We start from the raw sequence: 22,531 nt of genomic DNA, 5'->3' as shown, positions 1-22,531 counted from the left end.
GAAACAGTGGTGTACCGGACGTTCTTATTGGGGGGAGGGGGGCTGTGTAGGGGTATGTGTATATGCAGTGTTTTTAACTTTTTATTTTATTTTGTGTTAGTGTAGTGTAGTGTTTTTAGGGTACAGTCACATGGGCGGGGGATTACAGCGAGTTTCCCAGCGCAAAATTTGCTGCATTTCAAGATGCGAGAAACCCACTGTAAAAGCCTCGCCCATGTGAATGTACCCTGTACATTCACAGGGGGGGGGGGGGGGGTGCACCAGCTGTTGCAAAACCACAACTCCCAGCATGCATGGTCTGTTAGTGCATGCTGGGAGTTATAGTTTTGCAACAGCTGGAGGCACACAGGTTAGGAAACACTGAGTTGGAAACAATGTTTCCCAACTAGTGTGTCTCCAGTTGTTGCAAAACTACAACTCCCAGCATGCCCAGACAGCTGAAGGGCATGCTGGGAGTTGTAGTTCGGCAACATCTGAAGGGCCAGATGTTGTTGAACTAAAACTCCCAGCATGCCTGGACAGTCAGTGCATGCTGGGAGTTGTAGTTTTGCAACAGCTGGAAGAGCACAGATTGGAGACCATTATACAATGCTCTCCAAACTGGGGCCCTCCAGATGTTGCAAAACTACAACTCCCAGCATGCCCAGACAGCCAAAGGCTGTCTAGGCATGCTGGGAGTTGTAGTTTTCAGACTCCTAGAAGCAGCAGTGAAGATCTTCACTGCTGCCTCTGAGGACCATATACTTACCTGCTGGTCCCGTCGCTGCTCGTCCACTTGGCCGGTCCTGCCGCTGCTCCTCGGTCCCGCCGCTGCTCCAGGTAAGGCCGCCGGTCCCCTCGTGTTCCCCCCCTATGCCGCAGGTCCCCGCGAGCCCCTGCAGCCATCGTCCCCCGTTCTGCCCGACTTCCAGGGGCGGGCAGTGCGGGGGATCTGAACTTTCACCCCAGATCACTGTGATTGGTCCACAGGGACCAATCACAGTGATCGCTGACCAGGACCATCAATGGATGGTCCTGGGGGGTGAAGCAGAAGTTGTCCCCTGCTGGAAACAGCGGGACTTCTGCCAGTTAACCCGTGCGATGCTGCGCATCGCCGGGTTAACTGAATGTCATTTATAAACGTCGGGATGCGCGAACGCACTGCACAACCCGGCGTTTATATATGCCATTCTGCGGGAAGGGGTTAATATTTTCATTACCCTTAATTTTTCTGATTATTACTCTGCACTTATCCACTCTTCTTTGATATTGTGAACCTTCATACTCACTTTTATCTTTCATTTTTAATTTCACTCACATATTACTGTACATTTTCAACTCTAAACCACTATCACTATTATCCCTTGTGCTTTTCTCTTTTTATTTTTTCCTTTTCTTTTTTTCACTACTTTTTGAGGACTGGTTATATAATTATTTTTGATTATATATTTCCTCCTAATGGTATAAAATTATTATTATTATTATTTTTTTTTTATAGCATCAACATAACAGGACAAATAACGTAATATTTTTTCTTCTCTGGACAAAGTGACACCAATTATCTGTATTGATTTTTTATTTACAAGAATAGCAAAAGAAGGACTGAACTTTTCAATACTTTATGTTTAATTTTATATATCTTAAAAAAAAAACTATCTACATTTTTTTGTTAGTCTCCCCCGTTTGGGCTTCAACATGTGATCAATACACTGCAATGAGTGTCCTCAGGATTGTCATGTTAGTATTCCTATTACACCTTGCCACAGAACAGTAAAATCACAATATACTGTGTATTACAGTGTGTTGTGCTTTTTTTTTTTTTTTACTCTGGCCCAAAAGGTATTCTTTTACCTGCAAGTTTCTATACAAATACAGTAATTGTACCATTGAAAGTAAATATTTAGATATGAAACACCTCTCGAATATCACATACACTCCATACTACATAATGATCTATTCTACCTTCTGGCAAGAGCTCTGACATGAGACAATATACTTACTATGCGTGGATAAGGCACCCGCCCAAATGAGTAGATTTCCCATAGCAGTATCCCAAAACTCCACACATCAGACTTTGTTGAAAAAAGCTGTAAAAACAAACAGACAATAAATGTATAATAACACACACACACACACACCATATACACACACACACACACACACACACACACACACACACATATACTTATTTAGTGATTCCCAACCGTTCAGCAGTGCCCAGGGTGCCGCGGTCTCCGGAGGAGAAATTGTGTTTTTTATTTCTATTTGAATTTCCCTCCTGGCGGAAGAGTCCGCATCATGCGCTTAACGCTTCCGCAAGAGACGATCCTGCGTCGGAAGGCCGGGCACATGTGTCAGGCTGCTGGGGGCATTGTGCGTGTGTGTGTGTGTAAGAGGCTGCTGGGGGCATGGTGTGTGTGTGTGTGTGTGTAAGAGGCTGCTGGGGGCATTGTGTGCGAGTGTGTGTGGGAGGCTGCTGGGGGCATTGTGTGCGAGTGTGTGTGTGGGAGGCTGCTGGGGGCATTGTGCACGTGTGAGGCTTCTGGGGGCATTGTGCACATGTGTGAGGCTGCTGGGGGCATTGTGCACATGTGTGAGGCTGCTGGGGGCACTGTGTGTGAGACTGGAGGTATTTGTGTGTGGCTGCTGGGGGCACTGTGTGTGTGTGTGGCTGCTGGAGACATTGGCCCCCATTAAGGCTGGGTTCACACTACGTTTTCTCCCATACGGGAGCGCATACGGCAGGGGGGAGCTAAAAGCTCGCGCTCCCGTATGTCACCGTATGCGCTCCCGTATGTCATTCATTTCAATGAGCCGACCGGAGTGAAACGTTCGGTCCGGTCGGCTCATTTTTGCGCCGTATGCGCTTTTACAACCGGACCTAAAACTGTGGTCAACCACGGTTTTAGGTCCGGTTGTAAAAGCGCATACGGCGCGAAAATGAGCCGACCGGACCGAACGTTTCACTCCGGCCGGCTCATTGAAATGAATGACATACGGGAGCGCATACGGATACATACGGGAGCGCGAGGTTTTAGCTCCCCCCTGCCGTATGCGCTCCCGTATGGGAGAAAACGTAGTGTGAACCCAGCCTTACTAAGATTGAAGTGTAGGTTTCTTTGTGGGTTTTATTTCCCTACAATTTATTTTCCATGGTATTTACTAAGGTTTCCCTACATTTTCCACTTTCCCTACACTTTGCTTTTTTTTTTTTTTTTTTTTTTTTACACATGCTCTGATCTGTTGGGTTTTCCTCAGCTCAAACCACCACATGTGTAAACCTTAGTAAATATGTTGGGTTTTTGTCAAAAGTCAGGGGCACGCCCCCTTTCAGAGACCACGCCCCATTTTCGGGTTTTCTTAGCATAATGGAGAGTTAGTTGAGGTTTTTTTCAATTCTGGCGCAAATTCTGGCACAGACAGAATTTCTGGCACAATGGAGCAGAATCTGGCGCACAACCCGACAAAAAAAAAAAAAAAAAGACAGGATGATGCAGGAAAAGTACAGAGCCTAATTGTTTTTTTTTTTTTTTTAAAGGTTCTGTGGTGAAGAGGAAGAAACCATCATGACAGTCTGGGCCAGATGGAAAAGAAAAGTGAACGACTCTGATCAGAGAAGACATCGCCTGTGAGTCCTGCATATATCAGCACTGTAATCTACATAGCTAACAGATATATATAGGTGATGTGTATTGCTTCTTTTTAGCCATTTTTTTCTCTCGCGCGTCGAATATTATTTGGTAGGGGTGCCCCGTGAAATAATTTTTTTGCCAGGGGTGCCCGAGCTGAAAAAGGTTGGGAACCACTGATTTTATATTATATACACCTACATATACACACATATATATATATATATATACACACACACACACACACACACACACACACACACACATACAGTAATGACCAAAAGTTTGGCCACACCTTCTCATTCAGAGTTTTCGGAATTATAGACATAACAAAAAAGTGTGAAACAACTGATAATATGTCATATTCTAGGTTCTTCAAAGTAGCCACCTTTTGCTTTGATTACTGCTTTGCACACTCTTGGCATTCTCTTGTTGAGCTTCAAGAGGTAGTCACTTGAAATGGTTTTCACTTCACAGGTGTGCTGGTGTGGAGGAGGAGGTGTGATGGTGTGGGGGTGGAGGTGTGCTGGTGTGGAGGAGGAGGTATGATGGTATGGGGATGCTTTGCTGGTGACACTGTTGGGGATTTATTCAAAATTGAAGGCATACTGGAGCAGTTTGGGACAGGACGTGATGCGAGGAGGTTGAGAGGCTCCTCCCCCCCGCTTCCTGCCCCCTACATGGACCAAACACATGCTGCAGGTTCGGGACATCGCTCAGCTGCGCTGAAAGCTGGGATGTGAGTGTGCTGGATGGCGGTGGAGCAGAGGGACCTGACCTGACACAGCAGTAGCGAGCGGGGAGCAGTGGACTGTGAGTGTAGCAGCCCCCACATAAACAACAGCACACACAGGTGCCAGTAACGCTGCGAACTGGAGTGGAGGCCCAGAAAAGGCAGTGAGTGGAAGGAACCCGGGTCTGTGTTGTGCTGAGAATGCAGGAAGAGCGAGAGTGTGACCCTGGAGCTACTGGAGGAAGACACACTGAGGAGGCTGATCCATGGCTGCTCCAGGGACCCAGCTGAGATTCGGGTGAGATCCTCCCATATCTGTCTTGTTATAAGGATGAAACTGCTGCCACAGTGAACAAACTGTACTAAAAGAATAGGTGTGGGGGCAAGTTTTGCTCGCTCAATAATAAATCCCCCTCGTGGCGATTATAGCTGTGGAGGTGAGCGCTGCCACGTTCACCTTGTATTTTAAAAGCCGATAAAGTAGGCCCTTCTGCATAAGAAATAAGAATTTATAAGAACTGGATTTGGGAGAAAACCCTAATTGGGATAGTGTATTTTATTTAATTTTTTTTCTCCTGAATATAAACGACACCTGGTGAAACACCTGTAGCACTGCAGGAGCAGGTCTATAGTCTGCAGATAACTGAGCTTCTCCTGTGATACAACAAGCTGAAAGTGTCCGTTGGAAATGTTTAATTGGTAATCTTTTCTGAAACTCCCGGCGCAGCATATGAAATACACGTGACTGTTTTGGGTGGGACAATATATTGACAACTGGAGGATAAGATGGCACCCAAGCTGAATAAAACACTTAGCCCAACAAAGGACACTAAAGCAGCTGGGAAAGTGGATAAATATTTTGTCTCGCCGGGGGCAGTGCCTAGAAATCGTGGACAAAATAAAACCAATGCAGGAGATCTGGGATTAGATGGCTCTATAATGGAGAAGGAAGGTGATGTTCCCCAACCTGCCCTAGATAAAATATTAGCAGCAGTTGCAAAATGTAATATTTCCATAGATGTTCAGTCCAATCAAGTGGGGGTTATCGGTGTGGAAATCAATTTGATCAGGGAAGATCTAAAGAAAGTCAGGTAGAGGTGTACAGAGGTGGAGACGAGAGTGTTGGGTGTGGAAGATGAGGTCCATAAGTTCAAATCTGAAGTACAGAGGATGTCAGGGGAGAACAAGTTATTAAATCAAAAAGTGACAGAATTTGAAGACCGCTCCAGACGGGGAAACCTTAGAATCTTGGGTTTCCCAGAGGAAGCGGAAAGTAAAGATTTTATCAAAACATGGTTGATTGCGCAGTGTGGGGAGGAAAACCTCTCTAAACACTTTAGTGTGATACGTGCGCATGGAATTCCGTTCCAACCCCCGCCAGAAGGGGGCAGACCACGTACCATGATACTTAAACTCCTGAATGATAATGACCGTGACAACATCTTGAGAATAATGAGGAAAAAAAAGGAGATAGAATACAATGGAAATAGAATTATGCTTTTCCCAGATTATGCAGCTGAAACACAGAAGAAGAGATATACTTTCAGGGAAGTTAAAAAGAGACTTGCACATAATGGAATCAAGTTTGCTTTAATGTTCCCAGCCAGGCTGAAGGTTTTTTACAACAATGAGACGTTCTTTTTTTCTAGCGCAGTAGAAGCGGTGGACTGGATGGACACACGAGGATTGAAAAATAACGGTTAAAGTCCGGGGGGGGGGGGGGGGGAGGTGACAATCACGTAAGGCTAGAGATTTGCCCGAGATGGCAGGTCACCGGGAGGGGGGGAGGTTTGGGAACCCTGGGGAAGTTTTATTTTTTTTCCTCAAAATTTTTTTTTAAATTTATTTATTTTTTCTCTTCCTTTTTACTACGGTGTTTATTGTGTTCAACTGGACTGTAAGAGAATGACCGCGGATGACTGTTAAGGCAGTGGTATGGAATGTGCGAGGACTTGGGGATAAAATTAAAAGATCAGCGGTAATGGGAGTTATTATGAAGCACGCACCAGGTATAGTCGGGTTAGTTGAGACACATTTAACGAGAGAAACAGTAATGGTTTTGAAACGTAATGTTTGGGGACATTATTATCATTCTCTTCATACAGCATATTCACAGGGGGTTTCGGTGTTAATCTGTAGAAACTTAAATTGGGAATTAGAAAAAGGGTAGATGATGAGGTGAGGTTTGTTTTCTCATCCGCGGTCCTTCTTAAATTATTTGATTTTTGTGTGAGTTGCGGAGAATGCTCTGTGTTTGGCATGGGGGATATGACCTGTGTCCTAGAAAAGAGGTTAGATAGATGGAGGGCAAGCGGGAGTAAAGGAGAGGTGGGCTGCACCCCCCTGGCAAAAGTATGTAATGAACTGGGATTTACAACCCTCAAAAGAAAGAATATTCATGTTGGAACAAGACCTGTCAGACTATGTCCAGAATAGATATATGTCTGGGAAATGACTCTAGATTAAATAAGGTGATAAAAATACATTATTGGGTTAGATGTCTGTCGGACCATGCGGCTCTAGAAGTACTGATAAAAACAGAGGAAGAAGTAAGAGATGGGTTCCAGAAAATTAACCCTCACTGGTTAAATTTGATAGAGAATGCCACAACAGAAAAAAACTTGAGGGAGTTTTTTGCAAACAACTGGGGCACAGCAAGTGACCTGGTTGTCTGGGGGACCTGTAAAGCTTACCTAAGAGGGGAAATAATAAGAGCAATAAAGTGAAAAAAAAAAAAAAAGAGTTTCAATCAAAAGAGGAGGGCTTAATAAGTAATGTTAGGGATAAAGAGAAGGAATATACACAAAATTCATCAGAAGAGAGTAAGGAAAAATTAAATAAGCTACAAAATGAATTTAATGAATATATGTTGGAAAAGAGTAAAAATAAATTGATTTTTCAAGGCCAGCAAAGATTTGTACAGGCAGGGAAGCCTAACAAGTATTTGATGGCAATTGTCTCAAATCAACACACTAAGCAAAGAATTTCTGGGATAAGGAATAAAGAAGGAGATTGGTGTATAGAAAAAAAGGAAATAATAAGGGAATTTAGAGAATATTATGAGTAATTATATAGATCTGAATATAATAAGGAAAGAAAGGAAACGCTAAATTATTTGGACCAAATGGAACTCCCTAGACTCCCCGAAATGGAAAAGCAAACCTTAGATGCTCCATTAACTAGAATAGAACTGAATAAAGCTCTAGATCAGATTAGGGGTAATACAACACCTGGAAGCGATGGACTACCCTTTGAGGTATATAGAAGGTTTGGCGGAATTTTGATCCCGGCATTACATAGAGTATTTGAGACCAGCATGGTGACCGGGAAATTACCGGACTCTATGCGGGAAGCGGTTATAATATTGATCCTGAAAGAGGGAAAAGTCAGAGGATATGGGGTCGTATAGACCCATATCGTTAATAAATACGGATATCAAGATTTTCGCCAAAGCATTAGCCATTAGATTACAGAGTAATATCACAGAGTTAATTCAGGAAGATCAGTGCGGGTTTATCCCGGGAAGAATGGCCCAACACAATATATATACATACACATATATATATATAGTCCTTACGAATATAGATATGGGAAAATTACAGAGCGGGGAATCCCACTCCATCCTGTCTTTAGATGCCACTAAGGCTTTTGACAGGGTGGAATGGGTGACATTTTTTTTTTTTTAAAGAATGCTGTCAATCTTCAATGCCTTGAAATGGGGCCGAAGAAGGGTGAGGATTAAGATAGAATATTTATGTTTACCCAGAAGAGAAGAGGGAATGGCGATTCCGGACGTGAAAAAGTATTTTTTAGCCGCCCAATTATACTTTATTAGGGACTGGAGGAGATCTCATATGATTGAGTATTTGATGGAACGATGTAGAGGATCATATGATGATATTTACCAGTTACTGGAGTCCGGGCAATTAGAAGAGAAAGGATGGAAAAACTGTATAACAATAGCTGCCTTGAAAACAACGTGGAAAATGGTAAAAAGGGAGGTGGGAATAACTGGGATATTGGATATAGCCCTCATTTGGAATAATAAAAACACAGTAGAGGAAATAAATAGATTAGAATTTCGAACACTAGCACAATGGGGGGTGAATAAAATAGGGGATATATATAAGGAAGGGAAGATTAAAACATGGGAAGAGTTAAAAAAGGGTAGAGAAGTTGGGGTTGGGACATGGTATATGAGATTAAGAGGTATAGTAAAAGATACGGTAGATAAGGGGAAGAAAGTAGAAATAGTAAAAGGTAGTTCTTTTGATAAGATGGTGAATACAGAGATGGGAAAAAAAGAGTTGTCAAAGGTATATAGAGCACTTAATACATTTTCTATATTAAAGAGAAACCGTCACAGTAGAAAAATATGGCAAAATATGGTATTAAAATTTGTATAAAATATTGTATTTGTTTTTTTCTTTTTGTAATATGTGGTGGCAATTAAAAAAAGCTAAAAAAAAAGCTAAAAATTAAAATTTAAGGCATACTGAACCAGCATGGCTACCACAGCATCTTGCAGCAGCATGCTATTCCATCCAGTTTGCATTTAGTTGGACCATTATTTATTTTTCAACAGGACAATGACCCCAAACACACCTCCAGGCTGTGTAAGGGCTATTTGACCAAGAAGGAGAGTGATGGGGTGCTGTGCCGGATGACCTGGCCTCCACAGTCACCGGACCTGAACCCAATCGAGATGGTTTGGGGTGAGCTGGACCGCAGAGTGAAGGCAAAAGGGGCCAACAAGTGCTAAACATCTCTGGGAACTCCTTCAAGACTGTTGGAAGACCATTTCAGGTGACTAACGCTTGAAGCTCATCAAGAGAATTAGTGTGCAAAGCAGTAATCAAAGCAACAGGTGGCTACTTTGAAGAACCTAGAATATGACATATTTTCAGTTGTTTCACACTTTTTTGTTATGTATATAATTCCACATGTGTTAATTCATAGTTTTGATGCCCTCAGTGTGAATCTACAATTTTCATAGTCATGAAAATAAAGAAAACTTTGAATGAGAAGGTGTTTGGTCTGTACTGTATGTATGTATATGTGTGTGTGTGTATATATATATATATATATATACACACACACACACACACACACACACATACACACACACACCGTTTATTTGCATCAAAATGTAAACCATTTTCTAACATAACTTATAAACAATATATTTGATAAAATCTTATTACAACCAACAAACTTTTTGCAGAACCATTTTCCATTTTTGGTAATGTCTTCTTATGTGACTGAGGGGCTTATGAGCCAAAGCAGTCACTAGGGCCCGGGTGCAACTCTCTATATCTATGCTAACTAGATTATGACTGCAAAAGTAGTACAAAATCTTATGATGTGGTGAAACAGAAATATTGGAGGAGTTTAGAGAATTTTGATGATTTTTTTTTAAATATCAAATTGTACTTGCCTTCTCTCGCAGAGCCTCCGGTGCTGTCCATTTCACAGGCAGTTTGCTGGTGTCTTGTGTTGCAGAAGCTTCTTTTGTGAGTCCAAAATCACTTACTTTGGCAATATTGTCCTCTGAGACTAACACGTTACGTGCCGCTAAATCTCTGTGCACAAAGTTATTGGCTTCTAGGTACTCCATACCTTCGGACACATCTCTGAGAAACAAAAGAGCGTTTATCGATAACTTATTGCAACGACTTTACACATTCTATCTGTGGTTGTATTCAGATACATGAGTGTTTTTCAGTATTACAAAAAATACTTTAATTAATATAAACATGGTCTCAGCATCTTTGCATGCAAGCTGGAAACTGAAATATTAGACTCTCGGTGGTGGTGGTGGGGAGGGGTAACAATTGCCTCTTTCTCCACTTATCAGACTCCTCTCATTTCCCCTACACTGTTCACTGTTGAGTAGACAAATTTTCATATTTACCGGGGGGATCAGTTTACAGCTGCCCATAGAAGTATATAGAGATATGAGGGTGTAAGAAGGAAGGAGATTAAGCAAAGGGAAACAGAGAGACACACAGGGAAGGTGGCTGCAGTTACTATTAATGTTCTGTAGTATATCATGTCAGTGCTGGATTCACAGATACACATCTCTTTATACAGGGACATTATAATGTCCTACATCCTACTTCTGTGTGTGTGAGAAAGAGAGACAGGGAAGCAGAAACTCCTCATTCTTGTAATTTTGTATGGCAGCTGGTCTCTTGCTACTGCTTTCTCTTCTCGGATCTACAGATTTGTATTTGTAAATGTAACTGAACCCTCAGTGCAGCTCAAATTAAACCTCCTCTTTTTCTTTACATATTCTACTAGTGAATTCTGGGACCACAAAAAGTAGGCAGAAGGAGGGAAGGGAAGAAGAAAGCAGTTTGATGTAAAAAAAACATGATAAAATGATACTTTGTCTTATGGAAAATTATTTATAATCAGAGGAACACTTTTAACCACATCTACTGAGCTAACGATTGGTTGTACCGGAAATACCATTGTAGGCAAATTACAAAAAAAAATTGAAATAGATTGGACAGTAGACGTGTAATGGCCTGTATTATCAGCAACAAATTAAAGCAAAGTCAGAGCAGTGTCTATAAACCACCAAACATCGCTAGGTCTGACAACTATTTCCATCGTTTACCACTTCTTATTTAAATGGATTTTATTACTGCACGAAGCTTCAACAAAACCAAATATTTGTAGCCGCTTCAACAGAAAAGATTATTTAGTGTTACTTACAAAGAAAACTTTAGTAAACATTCACCTCCCAGCACCGATCTTCCTCGAGATCTTAGATAATCTACTAAACTGCCCTAGTAAACAAAGAAAGGCAAACACCAAATCAGAACAATGCTGGGCATAAGTCATAATATATGGCCACAAGTAATTAGGTCAATATTCAGAGAGCTGATTCAAAATGTACCTTTGCCATGAACTCTGTAACAATAAACAGGCTGGTCTTATCTTCAACAATCACCCCCAGTAATTGGACCAGATTCTTATGTCGTAATTGTCTGGGGAAAAAAAACACAAACTATTTATTCTCATCAGTTAAGTCACAAGTTACAATGAACCCCTCAACTTACAATGGCCCCATGTTAGAATATTTTCAACATAAAATGGTCTTTTCTGGACCATTGGAACATGAAACCAAACTCCAGGACAGTCCAGAGCTGCGAAACGTGTTAATGGCCGGAAGAACTGACCAATCAGAATAGGCATTTCACTGGTAAAACACCTGTATTACTGAAGTGCAAGCACTGACTGGCTGTCTTGTAGCGCCTCCCTACAGTACAGGGAGGTAATACATGTTCTGTACTATTTACCTGTGCCAGGATTAGCTTCTCCTTAGGACACTAGGTGGGACGGCTCCATTTTACTTTTCTTGGACACTGTTTGTACTGTACAGAACCCTACAGAAGCTCCTGTCCTCTAGATAGACTGATTAATACACATATAGAAAATTACTTTAAAACAACACCTTTCTTTCCATATATATCTCCATGATTTATTTTATAACAATTAAAAATTAATATTAGACGCTGTGATACAGTTCAAAATGATCTACTGGTCTACTAGTAAACAGTACACATATAGCAGCATCAGTATAATGGTCACATTACATCATAATGAAAGTGTGTCAGTGCTGGGCAGGGCTGCCACAAGATATTTTGGGGCCCCTTACAAAACTCAAGGCCTGACCCCCCTGCCCCCCACATGGCCTGCCCCGACTCCGCCAATATCTCTGCCCCCCAGACCTAAATTAATATATTAATGCTATATTTAAATAGTTTGGACATGTGTGATGAATGAGGAGATACAACATACAGTCACATAGCTGTAAATGTTAGCACACTTGACATTTTTCAAGAAAATTAAGTATTTCTGACAGAAAAGGATTGCAGTAACATCTTTTGCTATACACATGTTTATTCCCTTTGTGTGTATTGAAACTAAACGAAAAAAGGGAGGAAAAAAGAACATTGGACATAATAATGTCACACCAAACTCCAAAAATGGGCTGGACAAAATTATTGGCACCCTTTCAAAATTGTGGAAAAATAAGATTGTTTCAAGAATGTGATGTTCCTTTAAACTCACCTGGGGCAAGTAACAGGTGTGGGCAATATAAAAATCACATCTGAAAGCAGATAAAAAAGGAGAGAAGTTCACTTAGTCTTTGCATTGTTTGTCAACAGAAAGAGGAGAAGAGAATTGTCTGAGGACTTGAGAACCAACATTGTGGAAAAATATCAACAATCTCAAGTCCATCTCCAGAGATCTAGATTTGCCTTTGTCCACAGTGTGCAACATTATCAAGAAGTTTGCAACCCATGGCACTGTAGCAAATTTCCCGGGGCGTGGACGGAAGAGAACAATTGATGAAAAGTGTCAATGCCGGACAGTCCAGATGGTGGATAAGCAGCCCCAAACAAGTTCCAAAGATATTCAAGATGTCCTGTAGACTTAGGGAGCATCAGTGTCAGCACAAACTATCCGTCGACATTTAAATGATATGAAACTCTATGGCAGGAGACCAAGGAGGACCCCACTGCTGACACCGAGATATAAAAAAGCAAGACTACATTTTGCCAAAATGAACTTGAGTAAGCCAAAATCCTTCTTGGAAAATGTCTTGTGGACAGATGAGACCAAGATAGAGCTTTTTGGTAAAGCACATTCTACTGTTTACCGAAAACGGAATGAGGCCTACAAAGAAAATAACAGTACCTACAGTGAAATATGGTGGAAGATCAATGATGTTTGCTGCCTGAATGTGTGCAAAGCATCATGAAATCTGAGGATTACCAACGCATTTTGTATCTCACTGTACAGCCCAGTGTCAGAAAGCTGGGTTTGCGTCCAAGATCCTGGGTCTTCCAGCAGGACAATGACCCCAAACATACATGAAGAAGCACCCAAAAATGGATGGCAACAAAGTGCTGGAGAGTTCTGAAGTGGCCAGCAATGAGTCCAGATCTAAATCCCATTGAACACCTGTGGATAGATCTTAAAATTGCTGTTGGGAAAAGGCACCCTGCCAATAAGAGAGACCTGGAGCAGTTTGCAAAGGAAGAGTGGTCCAACATTCCGGCTGAGAGGTGTAAGAAGCTTATTGATGGTTATAGGAAGCAGATTATTTCAGTTATTTTTTCCAAAGGGTGTGCAACCAAATATTAAGTTAAGGGTGCCAATAATTTTGTCCAGCCCATTTTTGGAGTTTGGTGTGACATTATGTCCAATTAGCTTTTTTTCCCCCTCCTTTTTTGGTTTAGTTCCAATACACACAAAGGGAATAAACATGTGTATAGCAGAACATGTGTTACTGCAATCCTTTTCTGTGAGAAATACTTCATTTTCTTGAAAAATTTCAGGGGTGCCAACATTTACAGCCATGACTGTATGTATATGTTTACATCATTTTATTTGAAAAAGGAGGACGATTCAAACTTTTTTTTAGGGAAGGGGCTTATTCACATTAATTACTTTTTTTTTTCTTCTTTTACACATTTTTTTCACAATAATTTTATCCCTACAGAATATGATTTTGTCACGGTGGTAATGATTAGCCCACTGGAGCCATTTTCCTGCATTTAGGTGTCTAAAGGGTTAATCGCCCGATCGTCGATATCAGCCATTAGCCATGGGTCCCTGCTGCTGATAGCAGCCTGGACCCCACTGGGCATGAAACACTCAGCTTTTGAGCACACTTTAAATTGCAAAAGTGGTTGCAGGGCATTCACTTATGCCCTGTGTCCTTAGGGGTACTCCTGTGGAACTTTCATTAGAAAATTTTCTGTATTTCATACTGAAAAAGCCAGTCAAAGAACTTCCCCCTCTGCTTCCTGGAATGCATTCAGTGCTTCTGTGAACACTGCTTCGTTCTGGACTCCGGGACGTTTTGGAGGGAGGAGGGGCTGTATACACTGCAGAGACTCATGTGAAGAGAAGGGGAGGGGCAGGAAGCCTACTGCCAGCTCTCACACAGCAGACATCAATGAGATGAGGCAGAAACATGCATTGCAGACGAAAAAGTAAGTGTCCAAGCATGTATGGGTGTGGATATATATTTATGTGTGTATATCAGTGTGTCTCTCTAATGTGTATGTGTAAGAATATATGAACCCTGTGTGTGTGTGTAATAAAAGGGAGACTACAATCATATCCTCCAGCTGTTTCAAAACTAAAACTCCCAGCATGCCTGCACAGCCAAATGATGTGTGGGCATGCTGGGAGAACAGCTGGAGGCACCCTGGTTGGGAAGCACTGGACTGAGGAGAGAGAGGGGGAGGAGGGGGAGTGGTTATCACAGTGAGTACCCGCCCCCCTGCTTCTGGTAGATAAAATTAAGGTATTTCAGAAATAAAGCTAATTCTGAGAGAAATGTAGGTCACAGACACATACAAAGTACATGTACATGATCAGGATGAGATACTGCGCAACATATAACAGTTTTGTTTTTTTGAGTGATCTGATGGGTACGCTTTAAGAACTGTCCAGAGTAGGAGAAAATCCCCATAAACATATGCTGCTCTGGACAGTTCTTAAAATAGACAGAGATGTCAGCAGAGAGCACTGTGGTCATAAGAGTACCCCTTTAAGGGATTATGCAATAAAATCAACTATTAACAGAGTGGCCTACCCAAACTATATGGGGGTTCCATATAGTTTGGGTGGGCCCCTTTTAATAGTTTCCCCCTTATAGTTGTTGTAGGCCTGGGTCCCTCTCAGAGGAGCCTACAACTATAACGGGGGATAACTATTTGCAAACAGGGCCTACAACAACTATGATCCTATATAGTTAGTTGTAGGCCTTTCTGCTGCTAATTGTTGCGCCCCCACCCCCACCCAATAGCTCTTAGCTCTTGCCCCCAGGCAGCAGGCCCCAGCTAGCTGCCACTGCAATAGAATTCTGGCCCCAAGTCATATCATATATATATATATATATATATATATATATATATATATATATATATATATATACACACACACACACACACACACACTTTTTTTTTTACACTACCCTCCAGTCCTCAGGGCAGGCTCCGGCTCCTCTTCCTTTCACATTGCCGACGGCGCTCTCCTCCTCGGTAGCCAGCATAGCAGTAGCAGGCTCCGCACAGCAGCAGCAGGGCAACTATTCTCTGCTCCACTACAGTGCTACTCCATACCTCCCAACTTTTGCGGAGAGAAAAGAGGGACAAGCCACGCCCCTAATCGCACCCCCAGCCACACCCCTAACGACTCCCTCAGCCATGCCCCAAACCACACCTGTACATGCGGAATGGAAATTACTATTTAAAGGTGCATTTAAACCACATTTTCTTTAAACAATTACTGGATCTGGCGAAATGCCAAAACTGGGCGCTCTCATATCCCAGCTGGACTAAGCCCCCATCTGATTAATTTGTCGAGTCGACTGGAGTCCGATAGTGGCTGAACTGAAAACCAGGGTATGGGGATACCGGATAAGGGGCAAAAATAAGCCAACCAAAGTCACTATCTGACTTCAGTCAGCTCATTCTAACAAATCAGATGGGGGTCGGGTACAGCTAGGATACGAGAGCACAGAGTTTCTACATTTCCCAGACAGATCCCCCTGTGGCAGCCATATTTTCCTGTGCCCCATTGCTCCTCTGGTCCAGGACCCACTTCTATAGGCCATAGCTCTAAGCAGTAGGTCCCCAACTGGAGAAGCAGTGGAGCACAGAAGCTGCAGATACCTGACAGACGCTGTGGCGTGGCTGGGCCAGCTAGACTCCTCCTCGTGATCCAGTCCTCCAGCTGTCCAGCCGCTGCCTCTCCTGACGCCTGGCTAGGATGTTGATGTAGTACAGGACGTGCCTGTGCGCTGCACTACCTCCTGGCAACCATTGCTCTTACAGTGCCAGTGGCCCCAGCAGACCCCTTCAGCCATCAGTAAGTAACTTAGAAATGGGACATGAAGGAGCCGTTCTGGGCCAAATGGGACATGACCACAAATAGGGGAATGTCCCGCCAGATCCGGGCATGACAGGAGTCGTATATTAGCAAGAGCTGGAGGTTCGGGCTCTGTACAGAGTGGGTGATTTATCTTCTTGTGAGAGACCGTGACTAGAGATTTTATGAAGCACAGGCCAGAGCTGCTTCCCAGCTCTGGCCTGAGCTGCAGAGCCGGGAAGTTTAACTTACAAGCAGGACTGGCGCAAGGATTTTTGCCGCCCTTAACTCCACCTATTGGTCCCGCCCTATTGACACGCCCCAACTTACTACTGGGCTGACACTAACAAATCTCCTCATGTAATCTCCTTACTACTGGGGTGACACACTGTAACAAACCTCCTTCTCATGCAATCTCCTTACTACTGGGGTGACACATTGTAACAAACCTCCTCCTCATGTGATCACCTTACTACTGGGATGACACACTGTAACAAACCTCATTCTAACAAATCAGATGGGGGCCGGGTCCAGCTGGGATACAAGAGCGCCCAGTTTTGACATTTCTCAGACAGATCCGGTGACCATTGGAAGAAAGATTATTAACCTTTAAATTAATCAATCTTTAGATTGCATACAATGATCAATGTTGCTACATAGAACAGCATTGATCAGTGTTATCGGTGCCCTACTGCTCCATTCTGCCAAGGCTGACTGGAGCTTTATATAAACCAATGGGACGGCGAAGAGGAAGGTAAGAAAGACTTCCCAATGTCCTCTCAGCTGAATGGGATGCCACGGTAGTCCCGATCAGCCTGCTGAGCTACCCGGAAACGGAATTTAAAACTTTGATTGCGGCATCTAAAGGGTTAATGCCGGACATCGGTGTGGTCGCTGACGTCCGGCATTAGCTGTGGGTCCCATCGGGTATAACGCACCCAGGAATTAATCTTCAATTTTTTTCAATTTTTCGATGACATTTTGAGGGCTGCAGAACCAATTACGATGTTTCCTTATTAATATGGTCTCCACAATTAATGGTCATCCTGGAACCGATTAATATGGTAACATGAGGGACCACTGTATGTTAATGTTGGTTTAGCCCATTGGTTTTGGTGGGAATGTCCAACAGTTATGTTTATAAGGGTCTCTCGACTCCCACACAAGAAGCTGTTGGAGAATAGAAAGACTGGGCAGCTGGATTTCAACATGCTCTATGCTTTTGTTCTCAGGGGAGATTACAACCAGGAGTCTGGCACTGGCTTTTTCCTCATTCAGAATAAATGCATGCTCAGCTGAGTTTGTACATGTATGTGGGGGTGGAATGCTCAGCTACCTAAAGTGCAAAATAATTTGTCACCTACTGCAAACGGTGTGGGGAGAGGCTCCTTCTGCAACCAGCTGTCATAAAGCTAAGTAAAGTATAGAGAGGAGAAAGCTGATCTCTTAGGACATATATAGAAGAGTTGTTTACATATCACTCAATTATATTTATGATAGAAGGTTAAATAGAATCAAAAAGAAAAAAGATTGATGGAAGGATATTTTTGTGCCTTTTCTATTTTAATTATTCTTTTAATGAACAGACAGATGGGTGGGATGGATAGTTGTGCATTGGAATTACAGTACAGAGCTATCATCACTATTTAAATTATGAAATAAACTAGAACAATATATACCTAATGTACTTAATGGAATATATTTGTTATTGTACTTTAGTTGGGACACAATATGACCTGCATAAAAGGAATCTGTTATGCTTCATGTCCACATTGGTGCTATGAGCCTCTGGGTGGTGCTCCATTACCTTTAACTGCAAAATAGCAAACCATGCAGTGGTTTTCATTGCTGTCAAATTGATGGGACCCCTGATGGAACCCAAAATAAGTTCAATGGTACAGCATCACAGCTTCTAAAATAGACTTAAAGGGGTACTCCACCCCTATAATTATTAAATAGTAAACCAAGAATGCACTGGGGTATGCGTGTGAATAACTGGGGGCTCAACCCATTCAAAGCAGTATCCAATATCGAAGAAAATTCACACTGAACACATGTGTACGTTTTAAAATAGATTTTTAGTAAATTCTTAAAAATTCATACAAACTTGGTGGATATTCCCCTTTTTTCAATTGCATTCGTTACAAAATAGTACTTCACCCCAAGTGCTCATTAAAGAACGTCCGACATCTCCTGATCCAGCTGCCGATCTATCTTCGCGCTAGCACGGGCATAGCGGAGTGGATCCTCCTTCCTCTCACGAAGGGGAAAAGCAGGTGAGTGTGTAGGCCGGACACTTCTGACGTTTCAGAGGACACGCCCCCTTTCTCAAGTGACCCTATCGTGCACCCATAACCTATTACATAGTAATCATCTCTCGCGAGAACTCATTTCTGGAATGAGAAATTTAAAAACACATATATGTTCAAATCGTTACAGTAACATTTAATCAGATGTTAACAACACTTACAAAAAAACTGAAAAATGGCATAATTCATAAGCCTGTCCAGGCTCAGTGAATTCAGGGCTTCTATCCAATATACATCTCGGAGTAATTTCCTTTTAATCTTTTCTTCTGACTCTCCCTCCACTTCTTCAATCACTAACCAGCGCAACTCACTAACTGTATGTCCGTATTCATGGAAATGCTTTGCCACTCCAGTTTCACCGAACTTATTTCCTATTCAACCTGACTCTGATCTTACTTATTCTTCACCTTCCGGATTGCCGAACGATGTTCATTAATCCGGTATTTGACATTTCTCATAGTCTGTCCAACATAGACACGTCAACAGGGACATTTAAACATATAAATGACGTGCTTAGAGTTGCAACTATAGGAGCCTTTTATTGGAATTTTAGTACCTTTAAGAGGATGGCAAATGGCATCAGTTTTAATAATGCTGTTACAGTTTTGCCAATTCAAGCACGGAAAGGTACCTTTCTTTTTTGTACATAAGAATGATTGTTTTGTTTTTCATTTTTCTTTCATGTCTGCACGGACTAGATAATTTGCCAATGATTTACCTTTTTATATATATATATATATATATATATATATATAAATCTAGGTAATTTTTCAAACATTTTTCCATATTTGGGGTCCGCACGTAGCAGTCCCCAATATTTGTTCACTGTCTTTTTAATTAATTGTGCATGGCAGTCAACATAGACATAAAAGAAAAATTCTTATCTTCATTTCCCTTTTTATTTTTATCCTTCCTCTGTCTTAAATTAACTCTTGGTATTTTTTGCACCTCCTCTCCTACTTTTCTTATTACTTTTTCATCATATCCTCGTTCAACAAATTTCTTTATCACCATTTCTTAATTTTTTACATATTCTTCATAGTTACTAAATATTCGTCTCACTCTTATAAACTGACCTCTCGGTATTCCATTAAAGGTTTGTGGTGCATGTTGACTTTGTGTAAGGAGGACATTATTTCTATCTGCTTGTTTTTTAAAAAGTGTAGACTCCAATTTCGTACCATTTTTAGATATTTCTACGTCTAAATAGTGAATCTGCTGGTGATGTACTTCCATAGTGAACTCGATAAGGGGATGACAACTACTCAGCAATTGCACATACTCTCTCAGCTGTTCAACCGAATCTGCCCATAACAAAAATACGTCATCCACGTATCGAGTCCACTTAAGGACATATTCACTTAAAGCAAAAGAATAAACAAATGCTTCCTCAAACTTAGACATAAAAATATTTGCTATACTTGGTGCGACAGGGGACCCCATCGAGGTCCCCTGTACCTGCAAATAAAATTCTTCCCCAAATCTAAAAAAAAGTTTTTGTAAAAGGAGGGAGAGTCAGAAGAAAAGATTAAAAGGAAATTACTCCAACGAGAAGTATATTGGATAGAAGCCCTGAATTCACTGAGCCTGGACGGGCTTAATGAATTATGCAATTTTTCAGTTTTTTTTGTTAGTGTTGTTAACATCTGATTAAATGTTACTGTAACAATTTGAACATATATGTGTTTTTAAATTTCTCATTCCAGAAATGAGTTCTCGCGAGAGAGGATTACTATGTAATAGGTGATGGGTGCACGATAGGGTCACTTGAGATAGGGGGCGTGTCCTCCGAAACGTCGGAAGTGTCCGGCCTACACACTCACCTGCTTTTCCCCTTGTGAGAGGAAGGAGGATCCACTCCGCTATGCCCGTGCTAGGGCGAAGATAGATCAGCAGCTGGATCAGGAGATGTCGGACGTTCTTTAGTGAGCACTTGGGGTGAAGTACTATTTTGTAACGAATGCAATTGAAAAAAGTGGAATAGCCACCAAGTTTGTACGAATGATTAAGAATTTACTAAAAGCAATTTTAAAACGTACACGTGTTCAGTGTGAATTTTCTTCGATATTGTGTACTCCACCCCTAGACATCTTTGGATAGGGAATAAGATGTCTGATCTTTCTGGTCTGGAGGGTCTGGATGCTGCATGCTATATTGCGGGGGTCCCCAGCGGCGGGACCCCTGCGATTAGACATCTTATCCCCTATCCTTTGGATAGGGGATAAGATGTCTAGGGGTGGAGTACCCCTTTAAAATGGGTATTCCGGGCAAAAACATTTATCCCCTATCCAAAGGACATCAGATTGGGACTTGCGCTTTAAAGGGGTATTTATCCCCTATCAGCTCTGGACATCAGCTTGGGACTTGGGCTTTAACCCTTAAGGACCAAGCCCATTTTCACCTTAAAGGGGTACTCCGCCCCTAGACATCTTATCCCCTATCCAAAGGACAGAGGATAAGATGTCTGATCGCCGTGGTCCCGCTGCTGGGGAGCTCCAGGATCCCCGCTGCGGCACCCCGCTATCATTACAGCACAGAGCGAGTTCGCTCTGTGCGTAATGACGGGCAATACAGGGGACGGAACAGCGAGACGTCATGGCCCCGCCCCTCGTGACATCACGGCCCGTCCCCTTAATGCAAGTCTATGGGAGGGGGCGTGATGACTGCCACGCCCCCTCCCATAGACTTGTATTGAAAGGGGCGGGCCGTGACATCACGAGGGGCGGAGCCGTGACGTAACGATGCTCCGGCACCTGTATTGCCCGTCATTACGTGCAGAGCGAACTCGCTCTGTGCTGTAATGATAGCGCAGTGCCGTAGCGGGGATCCCCAGCAGCGGGACCACGGCGATCAGACATCTTATCCCCTGTCCTTTGGATAGGGGATAAGATGTCTAGGGGCAGAGTACCCCTTTAAGGACCAGGCCAATTTTATTTTTGCATTTTTGTTTTTTCCTCCCCGCCTTCTAAAATCTGTAACTCTTTCATATTTCCATCGACAGACAAATAAGGGCTTGTTTTTTGCATGACCAATTGTACTTTGTAATGAAACCTCTCATCTTACCATAAAATGTACAGCGAACCCCCAAAAATATTTTTTTAGGGAGGAAATTGAAATGAAAACCACAATTTTGCACATTTCGTTTTCACACTGTACAATATACGATAAAAATGACATGTGCTCTTTATTCTGTGGGTCAATACGATTAAAAGGATACCCATGGCTAGATACTTTTATATTTTTGTAAAATCTCAATCTTTTTGTACAAAATCAGTCATCTAAAATCGCCCTATTTTGACCACCTATAACTTTTTCATTTTTCCATATATAAGGCAGTATGAGGGCTCATTTTTTGCGCCGTCATCTGAACTTTTTTTATCAATACCACATTTGCATATATAAAACTTTTATAAAATTTTTAATAAAAATTTTTTTGAATAAAATGTGACCAAAAAGCTGCATTTTTGGGCTTTTTAAATTTTTTTACGTTTACGCAGTTCACCGTACGGGATCATTAATATTATATTATGATAGTGTGGACATTTACGCACGCGGCGATACCAAATATGTTTATAAAAAAAAAAATTACGCTTTTTGGGGGTAAAATGGGAAAAACTGAATTTTTTTTTTTATTGGAGGAGGGGATTTTTCACCTTTTTTACTTTTTATTTAGACATTTTTTTTTTTTTACACTTTTTATGTCCCCATAGGGGACTATCTATAGCGATCATTTGATTGCTAATACTGTTCAGTGCTACGCATAGGACATAGCCCTGATCAGTATTATCGGCTATCTCCTGCTCTGGTCTGCTCGATCTCAGACCAGAGCAGGAGACACCGGGAGACGGACGGAGGCAGGTGAGGGGACCTCCATCCGCCATTACAGATGATCGGATCGCCGCGGCATTGCTGCGGGCGATCCGATCATCTATTTTATTATACGCATTGCAGCAGATGCCGTGATCTGTACAGATCAC

The 22,531-nt window shown here is 42.1% G+C and overlaps 1 protein-coding gene across 1 annotated transcript in view; it reads right to left on the bottom strand.

Moving 5' to 3' along the window:
- Positions 1–22,531, bottom strand: part of CSK (C-terminal Src kinase) — a 111,704-nt gene that overhangs the window by 8,128 nt on the left and 81,045 nt on the right. Inside the window, exons 9-12 of the mRNA XM_056572681.1 lie at positions 11,249–11,339; positions 11,065–11,138; positions 9,779–9,974; positions 1,980–2,066 (exon numbers count right to left, since the gene is read on the bottom strand). Coding sequence (XP_056428656.1) covers positions 1,980–2,066; positions 9,779–9,974; positions 11,065–11,138; positions 11,249–11,339 — 448 coding nt within the window. The remainder of the gene's footprint in view (positions 1–1,979; positions 2,067–9,778; positions 9,975–11,064; positions 11,139–11,248; positions 11,340–22,531) is intronic.

This window comes from Hyla sarda, chromosome 4, assembly GCF_029499605.1.
Source record: "Hyla sarda isolate aHylSar1 chromosome 4, aHylSar1.hap1, whole genome shotgun sequence".
Lineage (NCBI taxonomy): Eukaryota > Metazoa > Chordata > Amphibia > Anura > Hylidae > Hyla > Hyla sarda.
The sequence above is the reverse complement of the archived record's forward strand: the minus strand, read 5'-3'. Positions and strand labels throughout refer to the sequence as shown.